At 55.1% G+C, this 18393-nt stretch overlaps 9 protein-coding genes across 9 annotated transcripts; 4 read left to right on the top strand and 5 right to left on the bottom strand.

Moving 5' to 3' along the window:
• Positions 1-210: 210 nt before the first annotated feature.
• On the top strand, positions 211-1195 carry L226DRAFT_562931 (Isochorismatase hydrolase; the record flags this gene model as incomplete). Its single annotated transcript, XM_067683530.1, has 4 exons — positions 211-318; positions 347-521; positions 577-961; positions 1032-1195. The coding sequence occupies 4 exons, from the start codon at positions 211-213 to the stop codon at positions 1105-1107; spliced, it is 744 nt and encodes a 247-aa protein (XP_067530795.1). The 3' UTR covers positions 1108-1195.
• A 221-nt stretch (positions 1196-1416) lies between these two features.
• Positions 1417-4071, top strand: L226DRAFT_554894 (alpha/beta-hydrolase; the record flags this gene model as incomplete). Its single annotated transcript, XM_067683026.1, has 14 exons — positions 1417-1455; positions 1513-1818; positions 1872-2052; positions 2112-2232; positions 2284-2618; positions 2686-2696; positions 2746-2814; positions 2870-3080; positions 3137-3257; positions 3308-3450; positions 3501-3622; positions 3687-3776; positions 3841-3909; positions 3964-4071. Exons 2-14 carry the CDS (start codon positions 1750-1752, stop codon positions 4069-4071), a joined length of 1650 nt encoding a protein of 549 aa, XP_067530794.1. The 5' UTR covers positions 1417-1455; positions 1513-1749.
• Positions 4072-5107: 1036 nt separating this feature from the next.
• Positions 5108-7496, top strand: L226DRAFT_574939 (glycoside hydrolase family 16 protein; the record flags this gene model as incomplete). The annotated part of the gene is made up of 11 exons (XM_067685126.1): positions 5108-5290; positions 5337-5375; positions 5434-5609; positions 5663-6206; positions 6261-6497; positions 6552-6611; positions 6673-6802; positions 6860-6939; positions 6995-7105; positions 7180-7349; positions 7403-7496. The coding sequence occupies 11 exons, from the start codon at positions 5108-5110 to the stop codon at positions 7494-7496; spliced, it is 1824 nt and encodes a 607-aa protein (XP_067530793.1).
• L226DRAFT_539072 (uncharacterized protein) lies at positions 7482-8796 on the bottom strand. Its single transcript, XM_067681620.1, has 3 exons — positions 8629-8796; positions 7650-8565; positions 7482-7578 (listed from the first exon to the last, which is right to left on the bottom strand). Exons 2-3 carry the CDS (start codon positions 8414-8416, stop codon positions 7566-7568), a joined length of 780 nt encoding a protein of 259 aa, XP_067530792.1. The 5' UTR covers positions 8417-8565; positions 8629-8796; the 3' UTR covers positions 7482-7565.
• Positions 8797-9802: 1006 nt separating this feature from the next.
• L226DRAFT_616293 (uncharacterized protein) lies at positions 9803-11041 on the top strand (the record flags this gene model as incomplete). Its single annotated transcript, XM_067686886.1, has 7 exons — positions 9803-9944; positions 9998-10187; positions 10237-10357; positions 10416-10750; positions 10807-10817; positions 10870-10938; positions 11003-11041. The coding sequence occupies exons 1-7, from the start codon at positions 9867-9869 to the stop codon at positions 11039-11041; spliced, it is 843 nt and encodes a 280-aa protein (XP_067530791.1). The 5' UTR covers positions 9803-9866.
• An 87-nt stretch (positions 11042-11128) lies between these two features.
• Positions 11129-11801, bottom strand: L226DRAFT_539071 (uncharacterized protein). Its single transcript, XM_067681619.1, has 2 exons — positions 11333-11801; positions 11129-11148 (listed from the first exon to the last, which is right to left on the bottom strand). The coding sequence occupies exon 1, from the start codon at positions 11741-11743 to the stop codon at positions 11399-11401; it is 345 nt and encodes a 114-aa protein (XP_067530790.1). The 5' UTR covers positions 11744-11801; the 3' UTR covers positions 11129-11148; positions 11333-11398.
• Positions 11546-12887, bottom strand: L226DRAFT_232704 (uncharacterized protein). Its single transcript, XM_067673106.1, has 3 exons — positions 12724-12887; positions 12431-12648; positions 11546-12206 (listed from the first exon to the last, which is right to left on the bottom strand). The coding sequence occupies exons 1-3, from the start codon at positions 12783-12785 to the stop codon at positions 11770-11772; spliced, it is 717 nt and encodes a 238-aa protein (XP_067530789.1). The 5' UTR covers positions 12786-12887; the 3' UTR covers positions 11546-11769.
• Positions 12888-12984: 97 nt separating this feature from the next.
• L226DRAFT_539070 (uncharacterized protein) lies at positions 12985-13584 on the bottom strand. The gene has a single exon (XM_067681618.1). It carries the CDS (start codon positions 13563-13565, stop codon positions 12990-12992), a length of 576 nt encoding a protein of 191 aa, XP_067530788.1. The 5' UTR covers positions 13566-13584; the 3' UTR covers positions 12985-12989.
• Positions 13585-16023: 2439 nt separating this feature from the next.
• Positions 16024-17103, bottom strand: L226DRAFT_514748 (Isochorismatase hydrolase; the record flags this gene model as incomplete). Its single annotated transcript, XM_067678423.1, has 4 exons — positions 16700-17103; positions 16460-16620; positions 16177-16400; positions 16024-16108 (listed from the first exon to the last, which is right to left on the bottom strand). Exons 1-4 carry the CDS (start codon positions 16884-16886, stop codon positions 16024-16026), a joined length of 657 nt encoding a protein of 218 aa, XP_067530787.1. The 5' UTR covers positions 16887-17103.
• Positions 17104-18393: the final 1290 nt, after the last annotated feature.

Here is an 18393-nt window from a genome sequence, read left to right as displayed (position 1 = left end):
TGTAGGCTGCTAGGTCAAATGAGGAAGGTGAGAAGGAATGCGAGCGCTGGCTGTCGCGACGAGGGTGAGCAGCGGCGGGACGTGGGGGGCGACGACTGGGTATAAAGGAGAGGTAGAGGACGACGGTGGACAACAGCACTCGAGTCCGCTCCTCTAGGATCCGTGCTACTTCTTCCCGCTCGCTCGTCGATCACATCTTCTACTTCCAAAATGCAGTTCAACGCGTCCTTCACTCGCCTTGCACTCGCGCTGCTCTCCTTCGCCGCTCTCGGTACGTTCCTGCATGCTGCTGGCTGTCGATTCGGAGCTGATGGACCCGTGAATAATTGCGGCGACGGCGTTCAAGTACGAGCGGATCGACAAAAACAACTCGGTGCTGCTCGTCGTCGACCACCAGGAAGGTCTGTTCCAGCTCGCTCGGGACTTCCACCCCGTCGAATTCAAGAACAACATCCTCGCGCACGCGGAGCTCGCCAAGGTGTTCAACCTTCCGACCATCCTCACGACGAGTGCGGAGCACGGTACGCACTAAATTGTTCCTCGTAAGTAACGAGACTAACTTGGGAATCACGACAGGACCAAACGGACCGCTCCCGCAGGAGATCATCGACATGCACCCCTCCGCACCCTTCATCAAGCGGAACGGGGAAGTCAACGCGTGGGACAACCCCGACTTCCGCAAGGCCGTGCAGGCGACGGGCAAGAAGCAAGTGATCCTTGCCGGGATCACGACGGACGTCTGCACGACGTTCCTCGCGCTCTCGCTCGTCGACGCGGGGTACACGGTGTTCGCGAACAGCGACGCGTCGGGCACGTTCGACGTGAAGACGGCGGAGGACGCGAACGACCGGATGCGCGGCGCGGGGGTGCAGCTGCTGTCGATGTTCGCGGTCGCGCTGGAGCTGATGCGGGACTGGCGCAACACCCCTGGTGCGCCTGAGCTGCTGCCCTTCTTCGACAAGTGAGTGGTCTTTCTTCAGCCGCCCCGTGCGCCAGTGAAGTTCGGAGCTGTTGCTGACCCGCACACGCAGGTACCTTCCCGAGTATGGCCTTCTTGCCCGTGCGCACGATGCGGCTGTCAACAACGGTACTCTGTCGGGTCTTTGAGTATTGTGAGCACGGACTCCGAGTCCGACCGGGGTTTTCTGGATAATTGGAACGCTCTGGCCAAAATATACCGTACAGAGATGCGACCTAGTATTTCTCTGGGCTTTTATCGTGCGTTTTAGAGTTATGAGAAGTTGTGCTCTTCTGAGAGCTAGTTTATGGAGGTTCTCGTCCCGGTTCGAGCCTTTGGCAGAGTGAATTTAGGCGCTGCAGGCTGTGCTCCCGCCTTTTCTATTTTCGCAGCCGGCTACGGCGTACGCGGCCTTAAGGCTTATTCTTACCACCACCTCTTCGAATGGACATTGCCATAGTGACTGTCAGACATTGCCCTGCATTCTGGTGATGCGAGTAGGTCGCCATTTCAGTGATATACTACGGTTCAGGTCGAATCTTATAATGCAGCAGCGGCCCCAGGTCCAAAGTACTGCGTCCTGGGTCGCATCAACCTCGGCGAACCTTTTCAGGGAATTGTGTGGCAGAACGTGGCACATGTTGTCGACTGCAACGCCCCGCCTATGCCCAGATCGCAATACCAGCGCAATCACGGCACTGCTGCAGGGAGGGGCTGTGTGGCGTCTGCGGAACGAGGACTGTACAAATGCCTACACGGAGGCGGCCACCAGCTGCCACAACTGAATCAACATGAAGCCCCTGCACGCGCTATTCTACGCTGCAACACTGCTCTTTGTAGGGGGTGGCACCGCAGCACAAGTACGTTCATTGGCCTATCGGTGTCGTAAATATACTCACTCATCCTCTCTTAGCCCGATACTACTGTTCAATGGAGCGCATGCGATCCTTCGCTTGGCTTGGACCCGATGCTGCAGTGCGGTTTCTTCAAAGTCTCGCTAGATTACCACAACCGTTTTATCGGCACTGCACAACTCGCTCTTGTCAAGGCGAATGCGACGCAGAAACGTCGCGGAACAGTCTTCATGAACCCAGGTGCGCAAGTCTCGTTTGGTCTCTCGGCACTATACGTTAACGTGCCCCTCAATTGATAGGAGGACCTGGCGTCTCTGGCGTCACCGATCTCAACGGTACGAGCGCACTGCTGCTGGACCAGACCGGAGGATATTATGACATCGTCAGCTGGGACCCACGCGGGGTGGGCAGTCTCACAGTGTGAGTGGCCTCCAACCCGTTCATACGCAGTACTAATAATTTTTGCTTCAGGCCTGGAGACGTATTCTGCTTCGACAGCCCTGAAGACATCCAAGCGTTCTTCAATGGAACGATTGAACTCCAGGGGATCGAGATGACAGGCAACTTCACCGACGCCGCAGACATACAAGCCCTCCTTGCTCAGGCGGGTACGATGCAGCAGAAGTACGAGGGTCTGGCACAGCGCTGCTCGCAGTACTCGGACGGCAAGTATCTGCAGTACATCGGCACAGCGGCTACTGCGCGCGACCTCGCTGCGCTTGCGGACGCTCTCGACGGCCCTGGGAGTCCTGTCAATTACATTGGCCTCTCATACGGGACGATCCTCGGCTCGTGGTTTATAAACAGCGAGTACTCTCGCTTCGCTTCGTTTCGTTTGCGTTGGCTGAACCTTGTCCCCTATTCCCACCACAGTGTTTCCGGAGGTAGGTCACCGGCAAGTACTCCGTTGACACTCGCTGACAGGTCGAGCAGCGCGTCGGTCATGTTGTCCTCGATGGTGTCGTCGATCCCGTAAAGTTTGGTACTGAGGACATAGCGCTGGTATGTCCGCTGACGTATGGTGCTTGTTCTCCGTGCTTACTATTGCTCTATGCAGTCCGGATGGGGGATGCAGTTATCAGACGCCGACAGGGTGTATGAAGCGCTCTTCACCGGGTGTGCCTTGGCAGGTCCCGAAGGTTGCTCGATTGCTTCAGCGGGCCAGACTCCGCTGGATGTCAATGAGGATATTCAAGAGCTGCTTCAAGCTGCACACGATGCCGCCCCGGCAAACGCTTCCGTACCAACCACGTCTGGGCAGATTCGCTGTACGTCTTTCCGGCCTATGTGCGCGTGAGTCTACGTAGGCTGATCGAATCAACAGCATTATTGCGGGAAGTCATGTACTCTCCAAACTCGTGGGGACTATTCGCCAACACGAAGTGGCCGCAACTGGTGCAGGAAGTACAAACTGAAACGGGAGGGAACATGACTCGACGCTCGACGTCAGTGATGCTCGCCTTCCCCTACATGTTGTATACTGAGTCTTTTATAGCCTCAGAAAACCGGCCGAGAACCTGGGGGTCCCGTACAGTGCTGAGGCGATTATATGTGGTGACAGCAAGGATCCCACGGGCGCGAACATGACGGACGTCTTCAACGGGATCATCGCTACATCCAACAATATCTCGGCCATGTGTAGGTGTTATCCAAAGCCCTCCCCCCGCATAGTGCTCACGACCTTTCAGTTGGTGCTGCGTGGCCATTCGCGACTTACTACTGCCCCTTCTGGCCGATCCGTGCTGTCGAGCGTTACGAGGGACCGTTCAACAAGTCCATCGCGCATCCAATCCTAGTCATTGGAAATACTGTGAGGATCCACCAGCGACTCAGACTGCAGCTTCCCCCTTCTCGCTGACTATGATGCATTCTAGTTCGATCCAGCAACACCCTTCTCAGGTGCAAAAGCCGTTGCGGATGAACTGGGAAACCATGCCACACTCGTTCGCCTGAACGGTTTCGGGGTAAGGCCCGTTTCACGATTGCGCTCCAGCTGAACTGAGACTTTACCGCTGCTGTTCCTCCTAGCATACCTCTCAGGCCGAGCCCTCCGCATGCATCTCCGACATCATCAGGGCATACATGGTGAACGGAACAGTGAGTCACGAGACGGTCCCAGGCGGCGCGTTTCCGCTGATGTACCACATCCAGCTTCCACAGGGCGATGAAACAGTCTGTGAAGTTGACGAGGACTTTGAAGTGTTCTCTGGCGTCAATACTTCTTCCATCCTCAGCAGCATGCCTGCTATCAACATTTGACGGTTTGACAGTCTCAAGTCAGACGCGGTCAATATGATGCTCTTGAACAAGACGACATTATGGGCATGTACTACTTAACAGTTAGCCGTCTCCCAGGTACCCAATATGAATAGCGGCACACTTATGTCGGTCGTGCAACCCAGTAGAACACGATATCACACATCAGTCTGCACCAGGTGAGAGCTGAGTACTTCAAGTTATGTTGGCTCCGGAGTCCGAGCTCAGGGCGATGCCCGAACGGCAAGACCCGCCGTGGGATTTTGCCCTCGACTAATTGTCACAGGCCGCTGGCATCGATTTTCTCTATGATATCGCTGCCGGAGGGTTATGGTCTCACCCGGGCCCCGTTGGCCGGGGTTCCACGTTGCGAACAGTCCTGTTGAAGGAGACTATCAGGCTTGTTGCTATCACAACACCGCGATTTGCTCACCCCGCACTGGTCGGCCTTCATTGTTCAAAGCTGTGCATGTCTCATTCACCGGCAGTCCAAGATCGGGAATCAGCCATTGTAATCCTCGGAGCTGCTTTCGGAGTAACGTGTATGTAAGCTGTACGAAGCAGTACCAAGCGACAGTGTTTTACTGACTAGCAGAGTTTCTTACAGGCTTGCGCTGTATCGCGGTCGAAGTATAACACGGCCTTGACAGTGCTGGGAAAATTCCAAGGCCTGGATCACAGACTGCGAATTGATACCAGATGCAACCTGAGATCGGACAGGTCACGGAGGTTGTAGCACACCCCCATCGCGTTACAAGCGGCCAAAAGAAGCCTTGTGCGTCTTTATACTTTTCACTGATTGCTGATGGATACTGAGACGGGGCCGTGCTAGGACTGCAGGTACGTACCGACTGGGTTTGAATATATGGACGGGAGACCGCACCTGCGGCCCGTAAGCACATAGACACGGACGACCACCATCCCCCGCACCTCCACAAATCTCCTTCGAGCGCGGTCCCAGTCCCTGCTCTCCAACCGCCTTGTTCCCTCCTTACGGGCTTTCCCAAGCCGTGTCGCTCTTTTACAGACGAACAGCAAGATGCCTCCGCCTCCTTCCGTCCTCCGGAACCGACCAGTTCAGGCTGGGTATTCCGCTATGAAGCCTGTCCCGACTTCTCTCGGTCCCCCGTCTGAGCGAGGAAACTTACTCCCGCCCGCCGGCTATCCTCGGGGACCTCAAGCAAAGTTTCTCAGTCCTCAGAAGAGTAACGCTTCTCTTCGAGTGAGTGCCGGTGTGTCTTTATCGAGCGTAAACTGACCCGCTCTAGTCGGCCGGGGATAGCTCGCACCCCTCTATCTCCGAGAAGGTGGGCGCAATCTGTGCACAGACAGGCTGGATGCGATTCGCTCATAATCGCACTACAGTACATCCTTCCAGTTGATGCCGAGTACTTCGACGGTCCCGAAAGGGACGACGGACTGCACACACCAGACCCTATACGAGACCACAAACGCGACGGAGGTGGGACCATGTTCACCACTCGCGGCCTCGTAAACGTGGGATGCGTGTTCATTCTTGCTGCTGGGATAATCGCGCTCTTGTAGGTTTCCGCCCGCTGTCATCGCATGTGCCAACTTCTCATATAGTTGACAGCGCGGGTTATCCAATAATCACGTTCCTGACGACGCCGCACCTGTCGAACCAGGGCGGGTTCAACCTCGGTGGAACCAATGCGACCGGACAGGTACCCGACATCCCTGGGAACTGGGGCCTTATCGACAAGGACACACCCGAGGAGGTCAGGACGAAGGTCGACTACATGACGGGCCAGACCTGGAATCTTGTCTTCAGCGACGAGTTCAATGTCGAAGGGCGTTCCTTCTACCCTGGGGATGACCCATACTGGGAGGCTGTCGACCTGCACTACTGGGCTACTGGGAATCTGGAGTGGTACGACCCCGAGGCGATCACGACCCGCAACGGATCACTGGAGATCGCATTAACGGACAAGGCAAACCACGGGCTGAACTACACCGGAGGCATGATGTCGACATGGAACAAGTTCTGCTTCACCGGCGGGCTCGTCGAGGCGTCTGTCATGCTGCCTGGCTTCAACAACATCCACGGTCTTTGGCCTGCTATCTGGGCGATGGGTAACTTGGGACGTGCTGGTTACGGCGCAAGTCTCGACGGATTAGTATGTTACACCACCTGTATTCTCGAACCTCCTTGACATGTTCCCGTGTTTCAGTGGCCATACACCTATGACTCCTGCGACTACGGTACTACGAAGAACCAAACATTGAACGACCTTCCCGTTGCCGCCTTGACTGACAACGACCCGTACAATGACGGCGCACTCTCATATCAGCCTGGACAGAGGCTCTCGCGCTGCACCTGCCCTGGAGAATCGCATCCAGGACCTCAGCACGAGAACGGTGAATATGTCGGCCGTAGTGCCCCTGAGATTGACATGTTCGAAGCTCAGGTACATTTGTTTCTGCCTCGCCTACGGGTTCGCGAGACTCACATGCTCATGCAGGTTGGTGGCTTACCCGGAGGTGGCCAGTTTGGGGGAGTGTCACAATCCGGTCAATGGGCGGTACGGTCATCGCAGCTGTGAATGATACTGCTCGGAACTAATACTGACATCACTTACCTAGCCGTTCAACTACCAGTACAAATGGCTGAACACGAGCGACAACTTCAACATTGTGGACCAGACGAAGAGCAAGACGAACTCGTACATAGGCGGCGTGTACCAACAGGCCACTTCCGTGGTCACGAAGACAAGTGAGCACCTGTCCCCACCTGATGTGTGCCGACCGCTCTTTGACACCTGTGCGTCAGACCAGGAGGCGTACGAGTTTTCTGGCGCCCAGTACTCCCTATACGGATTCCAGTATAAGCCGGGCGTTGGCTCGGATAAAGTACGTCACACCCGTACGATTGCCTCTTTTGACTTTAATACTTAGTCCATGGCAGTACATGGCGTGGATTGCAGATGGCCAGCTTGCGTGGAGCCTTCGTCAACCCGGCATGGGTCCCGACCCGATCTCTGAGATCAGCGACCGCCCGATTCCTCAAGAGCCAATGGTGAGTGTTACTAAGGTCATCCGCGCAATCTTCAGACGCAGACCAGCTCACATGTACCTTTCGTTGTCTCATAGTATTTGATCATGAACCTGGGCATCTCCAAGGCATTCGGTTTCGTCGACTTCGATAACCTCATCTTCCCGTCTACTTTGCGCGTCGATTGGATCCGGGTCTACCAGGATCCCAGCGCGATGAACATCGGCTGCGATCCAGACGCGTTTCCCACCAAGGCGTATATCGATACGTAAGTCATGTTGTTAAGTTGTTGGACTGCGTATTGACGATGTTGGCGTACAGGTACAAGGAGGCCTACTACAACCCGAACTTGACAACCTGGGTAGACGACTACAAGCAGCAAATACCGAAGAATAAGTTTAAGGGCGAGTGCTAATATAGTGTACTGCTGGACGTTTCAGGGGTCTCTCTGTTTGTATAGGTATTGTGTACTCATCCGGTTATACTAGTCGTGCATCCTGATCAACAAGCCTGACGTCAACGCATGGCCGAGGAGAGAGAGAGAGATAAAGTCACCGAGTCATCTCACCTATGGTCTCCCTCTTCCTCCGCGACTATCCAGTCTTCGAACAGGTGCTTCGTTTCCTCCGCGTCGTGGTCTCCAGTGTGCGGCTCTGGCGGAGGTGGGATCGCGCTGCTATCGTACTCCTCCGCTGTCCAGTCGTCAAACAGCGTCGCGAAAGCATCCTCCTTCCCGTCTTTTGTCGACGACCGGGAGACCAGTACCACTCGTGTGTGGTCATACTCGCGTTCCTTTGCCACGTTTTCCAGGATCTTCCCAGCCGCTTCCTTCGTTTCCCCATAGCAGACGATCTCCAGTCGCTCGAGGACGGTCGCCCGGTAGACGCACTCGAGCTGATCGAAGGCCAGCGCCACTCGATGCTCGGATGGGTACGTGTAGATCCTACGGATGGTATGGATAGTGCTCGAAAGCACAAGCTCGCAGATCTCATTGTCGAGCATGAACGTGTCCATGCTGGTGAAGGTGCGTAGGTTCGGTCCGCACGGGAGATGGCGGTAGTCTACTTCTCCATGGACAGGGCCTAGAACGAGGGCTGAGACGGATCTCGGGATGACGCTGGTGAGGCGGTACAGCTGTGCCTGGCCGACATTGATGAACGCTAGAGAGCACAAGGACGTGCATCGGGTGAGGATCTGGTGCATCAGAGTGATAGGCCATTCTCGGGAGCTGTAATCAAGGTCGTTCTCTTCGTACTTGCTGGTGGGTCCGAACCATATCTTGCGGACGAGAAGGATGGGAAGCTGGTCGACGAGAACGTCGAAGGGCGTCTCCATCTGCGAGCAGGCGAAGCGCTCGATCTTGCTCGAGGAGGGGAGCACGATCGTTTCGTAGAGGATAGGGAGGGCCCATGCTCGAGCGGTGTGGCATACTCGGCAAATCGACGATGCCGTGGGTTGGTGACTCGCAGCTGCCCGCTCGAAAACTGTGCGGTCGGTAGGTCAGAGCTATGTGTATTCAGTACGCGTTGTGGTCATGACTTGCTTACCCTGTGGATCCCACCCGGATCACGGCCATTGTCAAGTCGTGAGAGCGTTATACGGTATCATAGCAATCAGAGCATACCTTGTGTATAACTTCCATGGGAAGTGCATGCTTCTTCATGTTGTCAACCTCCGGGTTCAACATCTCCTCGTATCCGCAGGCCGGGTGGTGGTGGATCAGAGAGCGTTTGAGCGCTTAGTGAAGGCGCTGTGTTTTCTCTTGCATCAAGGGTTGAAACACCGGCCCGTTAACAATGGACCCGATATTCGATGTTGGTCCAGATCCCAGACGATGAGTAGTCTCGTCTCCATCATGAGCGAGAGAGTCACGGCAAGTTGGAACGGGTCTGGACCGGAAGATACGCCCCATCGTTATCTAATCTTATCTGCCCATACAGAGTCCGTGCGCCAGCGCCTATAGATCCAATTCACGCCGGTTCTCCTGCTTCGCCAAGTGTCCTGTTAACCATCATTATGCATGCCCAATATCGCAACCGACTCACAGTGCAAGGGATGGAACTAATGAGGTGCTGTTGCTCTACTCAGTGAGCACGGAGAACCGTTCAAGTTTTGTATTCGAAGCTGACCAGTTCTGCTCGCCAACCTTCAGAGTTATCTAGCGGACAGCTTGGTATGTAACGCAGGCTGTATTCAGCGGTGGATATTCCTCTCTGCCAGAAATGACGACTTGCGGCCGTGGGAGCCCCTTCTTCACTCTCGGCCGCAGACGAATCGTCCGCAGTGCTGCGCACGCGTAGGGACCTCATGCGCTTGAGCCGCGAGCTCCTGCGGAACGCTCAGTATGTGTTCCTCTTGGCATAGAAGAACATATTGACCCAGCCTCTCGCAGCGAGAAAGTGTAGTGAAAACAGTTCCGTATCACCTTGGCTTTTGTCCGGTATACGACACTCTATCCGCATGACTGGCGTAGTTCCGCCGAGACTCGACAGCATCCATGCTGGGTGCGACATACCAACACTGCTAGAACGTATGTACGATCTGGGCGTGGAGTGGTTGTGCTCGCTGTCTTCGGCGCAGCGGTTGCCTCGCTCCCGACGCTGGACTATGCGGCGGCAACCTGAGATAGCGGCGGCCACGTACGCCGATGGGCGGCAGGTTTCACCCCTCACTCACTTGGCGGTCAATAGTGCTCATCTGTCAGCATTTCCGATTGTCCGGCGCAGCGGGAGTGTTATATAGAACTGGACAGATACTCCACTGTTTTCACCTCACCTCACCAACGATGACGTGCACCCTCATAGCTGCACTTGTTATCTCTCTCCTTGCAAGTACGGGTTACAGCTCGGCGTCAGAAATTGAAGTATGTTGTGTTTCTGCCTGTCAACGCTCAATACTACTCACTCACAGAATCAGCAGGAGTTGTCTCCGACTCTGATCCAATGGGGATCATGCGACCCCTCAGTGGTTAACGACACATCCCTGACGTGCGGTTTCTTGGATGTTCCCTTGGATTACCATGATTCCTCTGCGGGAACGGCTCGGCTAGCTCTCATCAAGGCGAACGCGACTGGGGAGCGTCGCGGGACTGTCTTCTTCAACCCCGGTTAGCCTCTCTTTCATAATCCTGAAGCATATGAACTGAGAGAGGGTAGGCGGACCGGGCGGATCCGGCCTCGCTTTCCTCAATGACATCAAGGATACTTTCCTCGGGCTTACGGGCGGCGTGTACGACATAGTCGGTTGGGATCCTCGGGGCGTCGGGAACCTCACCATGTAACTACTAGCTTCTCTCGACATTACCTCCAATGCAGCTGACATGAGCCCTTGGCAGGCCCGGGGAGATACTCTGCTTCGACAGCCTCGAAGAGTACGAAGCCTTCTTCAACGGGACTATCGAGCTCACCGGCATTGAGGAGACCGGCAACTTCGCCAACGCCTCCGACGTGCAAGCCCTATTCAACCAAGCTCCGATCATGCAGGCAAAATACGAAGAGCTTGGCCGGAGGTGCCTCAACTCCCCGAATGGGAAGTACTTGAGGTACATCGGGACGGCGGCGACGGTCCGAGACATGGTGTCTATCGCGGACGCGCTCGACGGGCCCGGTACACCTATCAATTACCTCGGCATCTCGTACGGGACGCTCATAGGCTCTTGGTTCATCAATAGTGAGTCACTTTGTCCCTTCCTCTCGAGTGACGTGACCAACCCTTCCACATGACAGTGTTCCCAGAGGTAAGAATATTCAACGTATGGTCCCCGTCAGGCTCAGAATCAGTCTCTATAGCGTGTCGGACGAGTCGTCTTCGACGGAGTCATAGATCCTGTCTTCTTTTCGACGCACGAGACATCGCTTGTCAGCTATTTACCACTGCCTTGCATTTCTCAATATTCCTGACTCGGCCGCTCGTATCTGCCAGAACGTCGCCAGTCTGTTGGTTTCTACAGATACTATCTGAGACCTTCCGGCCACTGCACGGCGCAGACGGCTGGGAAAGGACATGCACCGTGCAGCGCGAACGTCCACGCGGGGAGCATCTCATATCGTTCTCGTAACAGGAGGTTACTGATCGATTATTCGCTATCGATTGTAAAGGGTGAGCAGTGTTGCCGATGACAAATATCTGCGCGAGCGCACGAACCGTGGAAAGGGACAATGTACCCGGTGTGCGGAATACCGGTGATGAGAGAGGCAATAAGGGAGTGAGTCAGACAGCCCTGGACAGATGAATCAGAACAACGCAACGAACGCGGCTTGCAGCTTGACAGTCACACTCGTCGTTCGATTGCATGGCTCCTTCTTCCCGAGCGTGCTTCTAGAGCCCGCTGCCGCCATAAGCCTCCCCTTTCCACTGCTCAATCAGTGTCGCAAATGCGTCGATCTTCCCGTCCTTCTCGACCACGGCCCAGGGGACAAGCACTACTTCCTCGCGGTCATACCCGTTGTCTTCGACTGCACGCTCCAGGACCTCTCGCGCTGACGCATCCGTTTTTGCATAGCGCACAATCTCGAGTCGCTCAAGCGTGGTCGTGCTGAACAGCATGTTGAACTCGTCAGGCCTGAGCGGAGGGTCGGATTCATACGTGTAGATCTTGCGGACGGTGCGCAACGTAGTACCCGAGTGCATGAGCGCACGGATGTCGCTTTTGTGCATCGACATGTTGAAGCTGGTGAACGTGTGCAGGTTCAACGAGCGATAGTCGAGTCTTGTTCCTGAAGGACCGATAGTGAGGGACGACACGGAGCTGGGATGGCGCGGATGAGGCGGACCAGGTGCTGCCGTTCGACGTTGAGCAACGCCAGAGAGCGGAGGGACGTGCAATGGTTGAGAATCCGGTGCATGGATGCAGACGGCCAGTCAGTGGAGACCATCTTGAGACCGTTCTTTTCGAAGCTGCTCATCGGTCCGAACCAGAGCCTGCGAACAAGCTGTATGGGGAGCTGGTCCACAACGACATCGGTGGACGTCCTCATCTGCGAGTTAGCGAAGCGCTCGATCTTGCTCGAGGAGTTGAGCACAATTGTCTCATAGATGACAGGGAGGGCCCATGCATGAGCGGTGTGGCAAACTTGACATATCGATAGGGAGGTAGGTACATCGTTCGCGGCAGGGTGCTGGAAGACTGTACGATCAAAGATCAGTCAGTGCAAACAAGCTTAGCAGGCATCAACACACAAGGCAACTCAATATCGCAATCCTGCGGCGAATGCGATGTAGGAGGACCCTCTCAGGCTGCTAGCGACTACTATGCAGCTGGCTGATGGCTATGCGGATTCACTCACCCTGCCGATCATTCGTCAGAGAGGATCTATTGGCATGCCGCAGTGCTGCATACATCGTACATACCTGCTTTATGAGTTCCATGTGTAAAGCGCGTTGTTGCATGTCTATACGAGACGTTACTTGCGGGTTTCTGAGTGCAGGAGCCTAGTACCGCAGCCGCAGTCACGGTCGCGTTAGGAACCTCACCACGTGGCTTCCACGCGATTGCAGTATCCGCGCCTTTCCCCTTCTGAATTCTCCATCGCCGTTTCTTGAGGGCATGGTCCGCTTCCAACGATGTCCTGGATCCAGACATTACACAGTAACAGTCAGTCTATGTGACACTCATGAGCGTGTCTAGGTGGCGAAAGACTCACTTCTCGAAGCATCGCTCGGTGCTATTCATCCGTGATACATGAAGAGACCCTCCAATCACCATGGGCGAAGACAGACCGGCGAATGTTAGATCGCCCGCTGGAGTAGTCGAGCCTCTGATAGATGCGGAGTCTCGTAGGATACAGCAGTCGTCTTGGTGGTGATGCCCGCCCGCGCTCTCTCCTCTTCGCGCCTGCTAACTAAGCAACGCCACTGCTTGAACCATCCCTTCTCCCTTCCTCCTCCTACTCCACCGCGACTCGAGGTGTCATGACGAGATCCGGATCCCGCTAGCATCATACGCTTCCCTCTCCCAAGCCTCAAACAATGTAGCAAAGTAGTCCTTCTGCCCATTGTTCGTCACCCACACCCTGGGCACCAGCGTTACCTGTGCGGGGTCACACTGCCACTGCCTGGCCTCGTTCTCCATATCCCGTTCCGCCTCATCCTCTGTCTTTCCATAGCACACAATCTCCAGCCTCTCGAACGCTCGTTTGGCGGAGGAAGAGGGGTAGAAGCATCCGATCTGCTGGAAAGCGAAGCCAACCACCGCGCTCGAGTCCGGCGGATACGTGAAGATCCTGCGGACGGTGCGCAATGCGCTCAAGCCTGTGACAAACGCGTAGATCTCCGAATCGTCCATGTACGTGTTGATGCTGTTCAGTGTGCGCAGGTTGCGTGCGCAAGGCAAGGAACAGAAGTTGATCGGTTCATGTGCGGGGCCAAGAGTGAGGGATGAGACGGAGCTGGGGATGGCGCCGGTAAGGCCAGTCAGCGGCCAGGAGCAGTAGTTGACGGCTGCGAGAGAGCAGAGAGACGTGCAACGGGTGAGAATCTGGCGCATGAAGGAGCGCGGCCACTGGGAGGGCTCCAGATGATCTAGGACGTGATTTTCAATGCTGCTTGTGGATCCGAACCAGAGCTTGCGGACAAGGAATGCGGGACGCTGCCAGCGGTCCATGACGACATCGGACTCAGCCGTCTCCGTCTGCGACTTGGAGAAGCGTTCAATCTCGCTCAAGGAGCTTAGTACAATCGTCTCGTAGAGGATGGGGAGGGTCCATGCACGAGCAGCGTGGCATACTCGACATATCGAGAACACCTGAACCATGGTGCACTTTCCGCCGGATTCCGCCGGAATCCGGCGGAATCCGGCGGATGATGGCGGATGATGGGAGATATGATCGGCCCGGTTGATAAGATAAGACCAGTAAGAAACGCGTAGTAGTCTCAGTAAGTAGTCTGTATGCTGTCGGCCATATACCACCCTTTGCCCATCCCTCTAAGTCCGCAGAGGCTTCACCGGTTCTTCTATTCATGAACTGGTTCCTCTAATAGCTCATGTTGGCGGCTAGTGGTCTGGAAAACATATTCCTCTATGTGTGTCTATGAACGTTGTGGAAACCGCGCAACCACTTAAGTGGTTATTCTTCTAGTTGGACCGCTTCAGGCAATCCCTGAAGTGGTTCCACCTTTCCGCTGAAGCGGTTATGTCTCTGTATTCCAAACCGCTTAAGTGGTTGCTTGTTTTTCAAGTGATCTCATTTCCGCTTAAGTGGTTCTGCTTTCTAGAGCTTCCTAGGCTGAAGGGGTTCCACTGTTCTAATCTATGTGACCTTTTTCCTAAGCCAAAGCTTCATTCTCCCCTTATTACCATTCAGGCTCAGATAATATATTATCAGCTACAATCGGTCAAGTAGTCCGGCATTCAAGTGAGATGGTTCACGCCCATGCAACAGACAACCAATGAAGTGATTCTTTGTAACACTTAAGTGGTTCTTCGTAACACTTAAGCGGTTCTTCGTAACACTTAAGCGGTTCTTTGTAACACTTAAGCCAATCAAGCACTTCAATGAAGTGAGCAGCTTGTGGCGACCAGCTGTGATGACATCATGTATTGCTTGAAAGAAGGAATTAACTGAATGCATGAACCGCTGAAGCGTACAGCGTGTCCCTGCAGAAGGACGACCATGGAGACGCGCAGGGAGCGAGCGTCTCCGATAGTTATCAGGGATAAGATGCTCATAAGAAACTTTGTTACTTGTGATTGACGCCTGCTTCCGCCGGATTCCGGCTGATTCCGCCGGAAGGCGCACCATGGTTCAGGCAATCAGGACATATCGATAGGGCGGTAGGCACATCGTTGGTGACAGCGTGCTGGAAGACTGTAGAAATAAAGATCAGTTAACAAAACGAAGCTTTACAGGCACCATAAAACAATGCAGCTCGATGTCACTATCGTGTCGCCGGCAGATGCGGTCTGCGACTCGAACGCTCTGCCAGCGATTATCCAGCTGGCTTATGCTATGCGCATTCACTCACTCTGTCGATAATACGTCAAAAGGTCTTAGACATACCATAACACAGTGGTGCACACTCACCGTCTGTATGAGTTCCATGGGTAAAGTATGTTGTTGCATCTATAAAGAATGGGAGAAGGGGGCGTCTGAGGCCCGTGGCACGCACATGGATGCCATGTGGTGCCGCGTGGCCGCCATGTGCGCGCCCGAGCTTGCGAGGCGCCTTGGGTTCCCGCCGAGCCTGCGAGGCGCCAGTCCCGACTGTCTTGCGCCGAGTTTACGAGGCGCTCCCTGCAATATGAGAACTACATGTGCATGGGCTAACATAACGGGCTGACATGACCGCCAGAGGTCCGTGCTGAGCTTTTGGCTGAGCCTGCGAGGCCCCACTATCTTGCGCCGAGTTTTGCGAGGCGCTCCCTGCAGGTTTTCTAACATGGGAATAACCGTATGCATTGGACAACACGACGGGCTAACGGGCCAACATGACGGGCCAACGGGCTAACGCGAGGGGCTAAAAGGTTAACAGGGTGATGGGCTACTGGGGCGGGGTGACTTATACATTCATGATTTTATTTAACATGAAGCCGAAAGTGAAGTCGGTAAATGCATATGCCAGACTAGCACTGAGCCGAAGGCGAAACCCACGATACGCATATGTAGCGTTGAGCCGAAGGCGAAACATCCTCCCGGAGTGGCAAAGCCACGGGTGCGAAACTAGTGTTTATAGGAGGTCGAGGTGGCTTGTGGGATAAGCGATGCAGGAGCTCTCGCCGTCGGTGGCCTTACAGCGAACCTAGCCCACGTGGCTTCCACGCGATCACAGGGCGCCTCTGAATCCTTCATGATCTTCGTCTCTTCGAATCCACCAAGACATCGCACACTGCGGATGAATAGTCGTCCAGCATTCCACGATTGGTTCTGCCACGAGCAGATTCGAAATATAGGTATATGCATGCTCGGACAAAAGTTGACATGCACGATTATTCCATAGCGTCCGTACTACGACTCTGGCATTCCCGACGGCGTCCCATTCACAAGAGCCGCATCATGGGCCCGAGTGAGATAGCCATACTCTGGCAAGTACCTGTATCCCCAAACTCTGTTAGTCTCTGCGACACTTATAGGCGTGTCTAGGTATCAGAAATGACTCACTTGTCGAAGAACGGCAGGAGCTCTGGAGCGCCAGGCGTGTTGCGCCAATCGCGCATCAGCTCGCACGCAATGGCGAACATCGAGAGGACGTGCACCCCAGCAGCACGCATGCGGTCGTTGGCGTCCTGGGCAGTCTTGACGTCGAACGTCCCCGAGGCATCGCTGTTTGCGTACACGGTGTAGCCGGCCTCACGGAGCGACAGCGCGAGAAACGCGGTGCATACCTGTCCTTTCGGTGTGAGTACTTATCACGGAGCCGGGAGAGAACACTTTGGACACTCACGTCGGTCGTGATCCCGCCGATGATGATCTGCTTCTTCCCAGTTGCCTCCACTGCTTTCCTAAAGTCTGCGTTGTCCCAGGCATCGACCTCTCCCTGGCGCTTGATGTAAGGCGCGTCTGGATGCATCGCGACGATCTCCTTGGGCAGAGGCCCGTTCTGTCCTGATGATCATGACCAACCGACAGCGTAAGTCTCGACCATGATTCTACGCAACAGCAACTGGAACTGATGTTGTCTCACCAGTCTCTGCGCTCGTCGTGAGGACAGTGGGGAGGCCGAACACCTTGGCGAGCTCGGCGTGCGCGAGGATGCTGCTCTTCATCTCCTGGGGGGTGCGGTCCCGGCACATCTGGAAGAGACCTTCCTGGTGGTCCACGACGAGCAGGGCCACGTTGTTCTTGTCGATGCGCTCGTACTTGAAGCTCATCGCGTCGCTCGCAGGTGTTTGCAGTGCGGTACTGGTCGCTGAGGGCTGAGAGTCAACTCCGAGGATGAGCTGCGGACCTTGCTGTCCCTGCTACGACCCCTCTTATACCGCCACGAGCTCTACGCAACTGCCGAGGCGCGTCTCGCGGTATGAACGTACTCGCCATACGGAGCTACCCCTCCGAAGTCGAACGGGTCGAAGTCAATGGCCGCCACCCTCACGTCCTTCTCTGACCCATACGTGTAGGATGGACTCCCCCATTAGGAGCAGGAGGAGCTCAGGATGCGAGGCATGTTCGTACGCGCGACGAGTTGGCTCTCTGGGACGCCGTGCGCTCGCCGCTCGGAGGTAAGTATCGCGCCTGTAGTGCGGCGGATAGCTCACTCGTGGCCATCATTGGCTGAAAAGCTTCAAGCCTGAGGAATGTATCACGTCTGGCGGTGATCCTCACTGGCACGGCTCAACGCCGAGCGGCATGTATGTAAAGGTCTGTCATTGGCTCAGGACCGCGAACGCATGATGCAGCTTTGCGATCTCCATGAAGGTGAGTCTTGAGCACTTACGTCTTGAGCTGCAGTCACGGTGTGTTGGGTCATAACAACGATGTTACGATATCGTAAATGTTCACGCAAGTAGGACTTCCGTCTCTCGCCTTCTCCTGTGGCGCGCCATGCATGGAAGCCTTGTAAGGTTATGACTGATGGACTGCCCAGAGTCGCGTTCTGTATCGCGGGAGCGTTCCATTGACATACGGCTCTCCGGTCGCCCGGACATAGACTTCTTGCGCATGCATACGGGTCCAGAACTCCGGACTCCAGAGCGCCATGCTTCTCTCACCTCACGATGTCAACGGGCTCTTCCCACCTCGGGCCACATGGACATCAACATCGTACTCAGGATTCTAAGACGTATCAGGGGCACTTGGCAGTGGACACCGGAACGTGCATCGGGGACAGCGCGGAGGCATGGAAGGTGGACACTGGACGCTAGGCATTCAGCTATGTCAAAAGGAGAACCCAGACTTACCAGTAAGGTACGAGCGTCGATCCGAGATCCAACTTTCAGTTAGTACCTCACCTCGCGCTCCGAAGCACGCTACGCCCTCGATGCGTCCTTCATTGAACTCTGATATGATAGTTGATGCTAATAGAGGTTATTCGGGTCTACTAGAAGTACAGTACACTTGTCGATGTAGTCACTAGATACTATGTGCGCAAATCCGGAACCGGGAGCGTGAAGCGTGAATCGTGAAGTACGAAGTACGAAGAATCAAATCGAGTCGTGGCGATACATGACAATGCTGAGATGTCGGGAACCGAGGCGTGTGAGTAGTCGTGTGGTAAAGAAGAGTAGAGTAAGGTAGGGTGATAACGTCGAGAGTGATCAGTGCGATGCGGTGCCGTTCGCCTTCCCGTTCGGTGCGTCTGCTTTTTGGTCGATGAGAGCCGAAGCGGCCTCCGAGCGCGGCGCGAGGGTGACATACACCTCCTCGACTCGGCTGCAGCGC

Source organism: Lentinus tigrinus (assembly GCF_003813185.1).
Source record: "Lentinus tigrinus ALCF2SS1-7 unplaced genomic scaffold L226scaffold_39, whole genome shotgun sequence".
NCBI lineage: Eukaryota > Fungi > Basidiomycota > Agaricomycetes > Polyporales > Polyporaceae > Lentinus > Lentinus tigrinus.
The sequence above is the reverse complement of the archived record's forward strand: the minus strand, read 5'-3'. Positions and strand labels throughout refer to the sequence as shown.

Excerpts from the sequence above, each read along its gene's own strand:
- L226DRAFT_539070 (XM_067681618.1), bottom strand. The coding sequence starts at position 13,565 with ATGCGCCAGATTCTCACCCGTTGCACGTCTCTCTGCTCTCTCGCAGCC.
- L226DRAFT_539072 (XM_067681620.1), bottom strand. The coding sequence starts at position 8,416 with ATGGAGACGCCCTTCGACGTTCTCGTCGACCAGCTTCCCATCCTTCTC.
- L226DRAFT_232704 (XM_067673106.1), bottom strand. The coding sequence starts at position 12,785 with ATGGTGATTGGAGGGTCTCTTCATGTATCACGGATGAATAGCACCGAG. Across the intron at positions 12,649-12,723 it reads ACCGAGCGATGCTTCGAGAA|GACATCGTTGGAAGCGGACC; the intron begins GTGAGTCTTTCG and ends GTCTGGATCCAG. Across the intron at positions 12,207-12,430 it reads ACATGGAACTCATAAAGCAG|TCTTCCAGCACCCTGCCGCG; the intron begins GTATGTACGATG and ends TTGATCGTACAG.
- L226DRAFT_539071 (XM_067681619.1), bottom strand. The coding sequence starts at position 11,743 with ATGTCGATGCACAAAAGCGACATCCGTGCGCTCATGCACTCGGGTACT.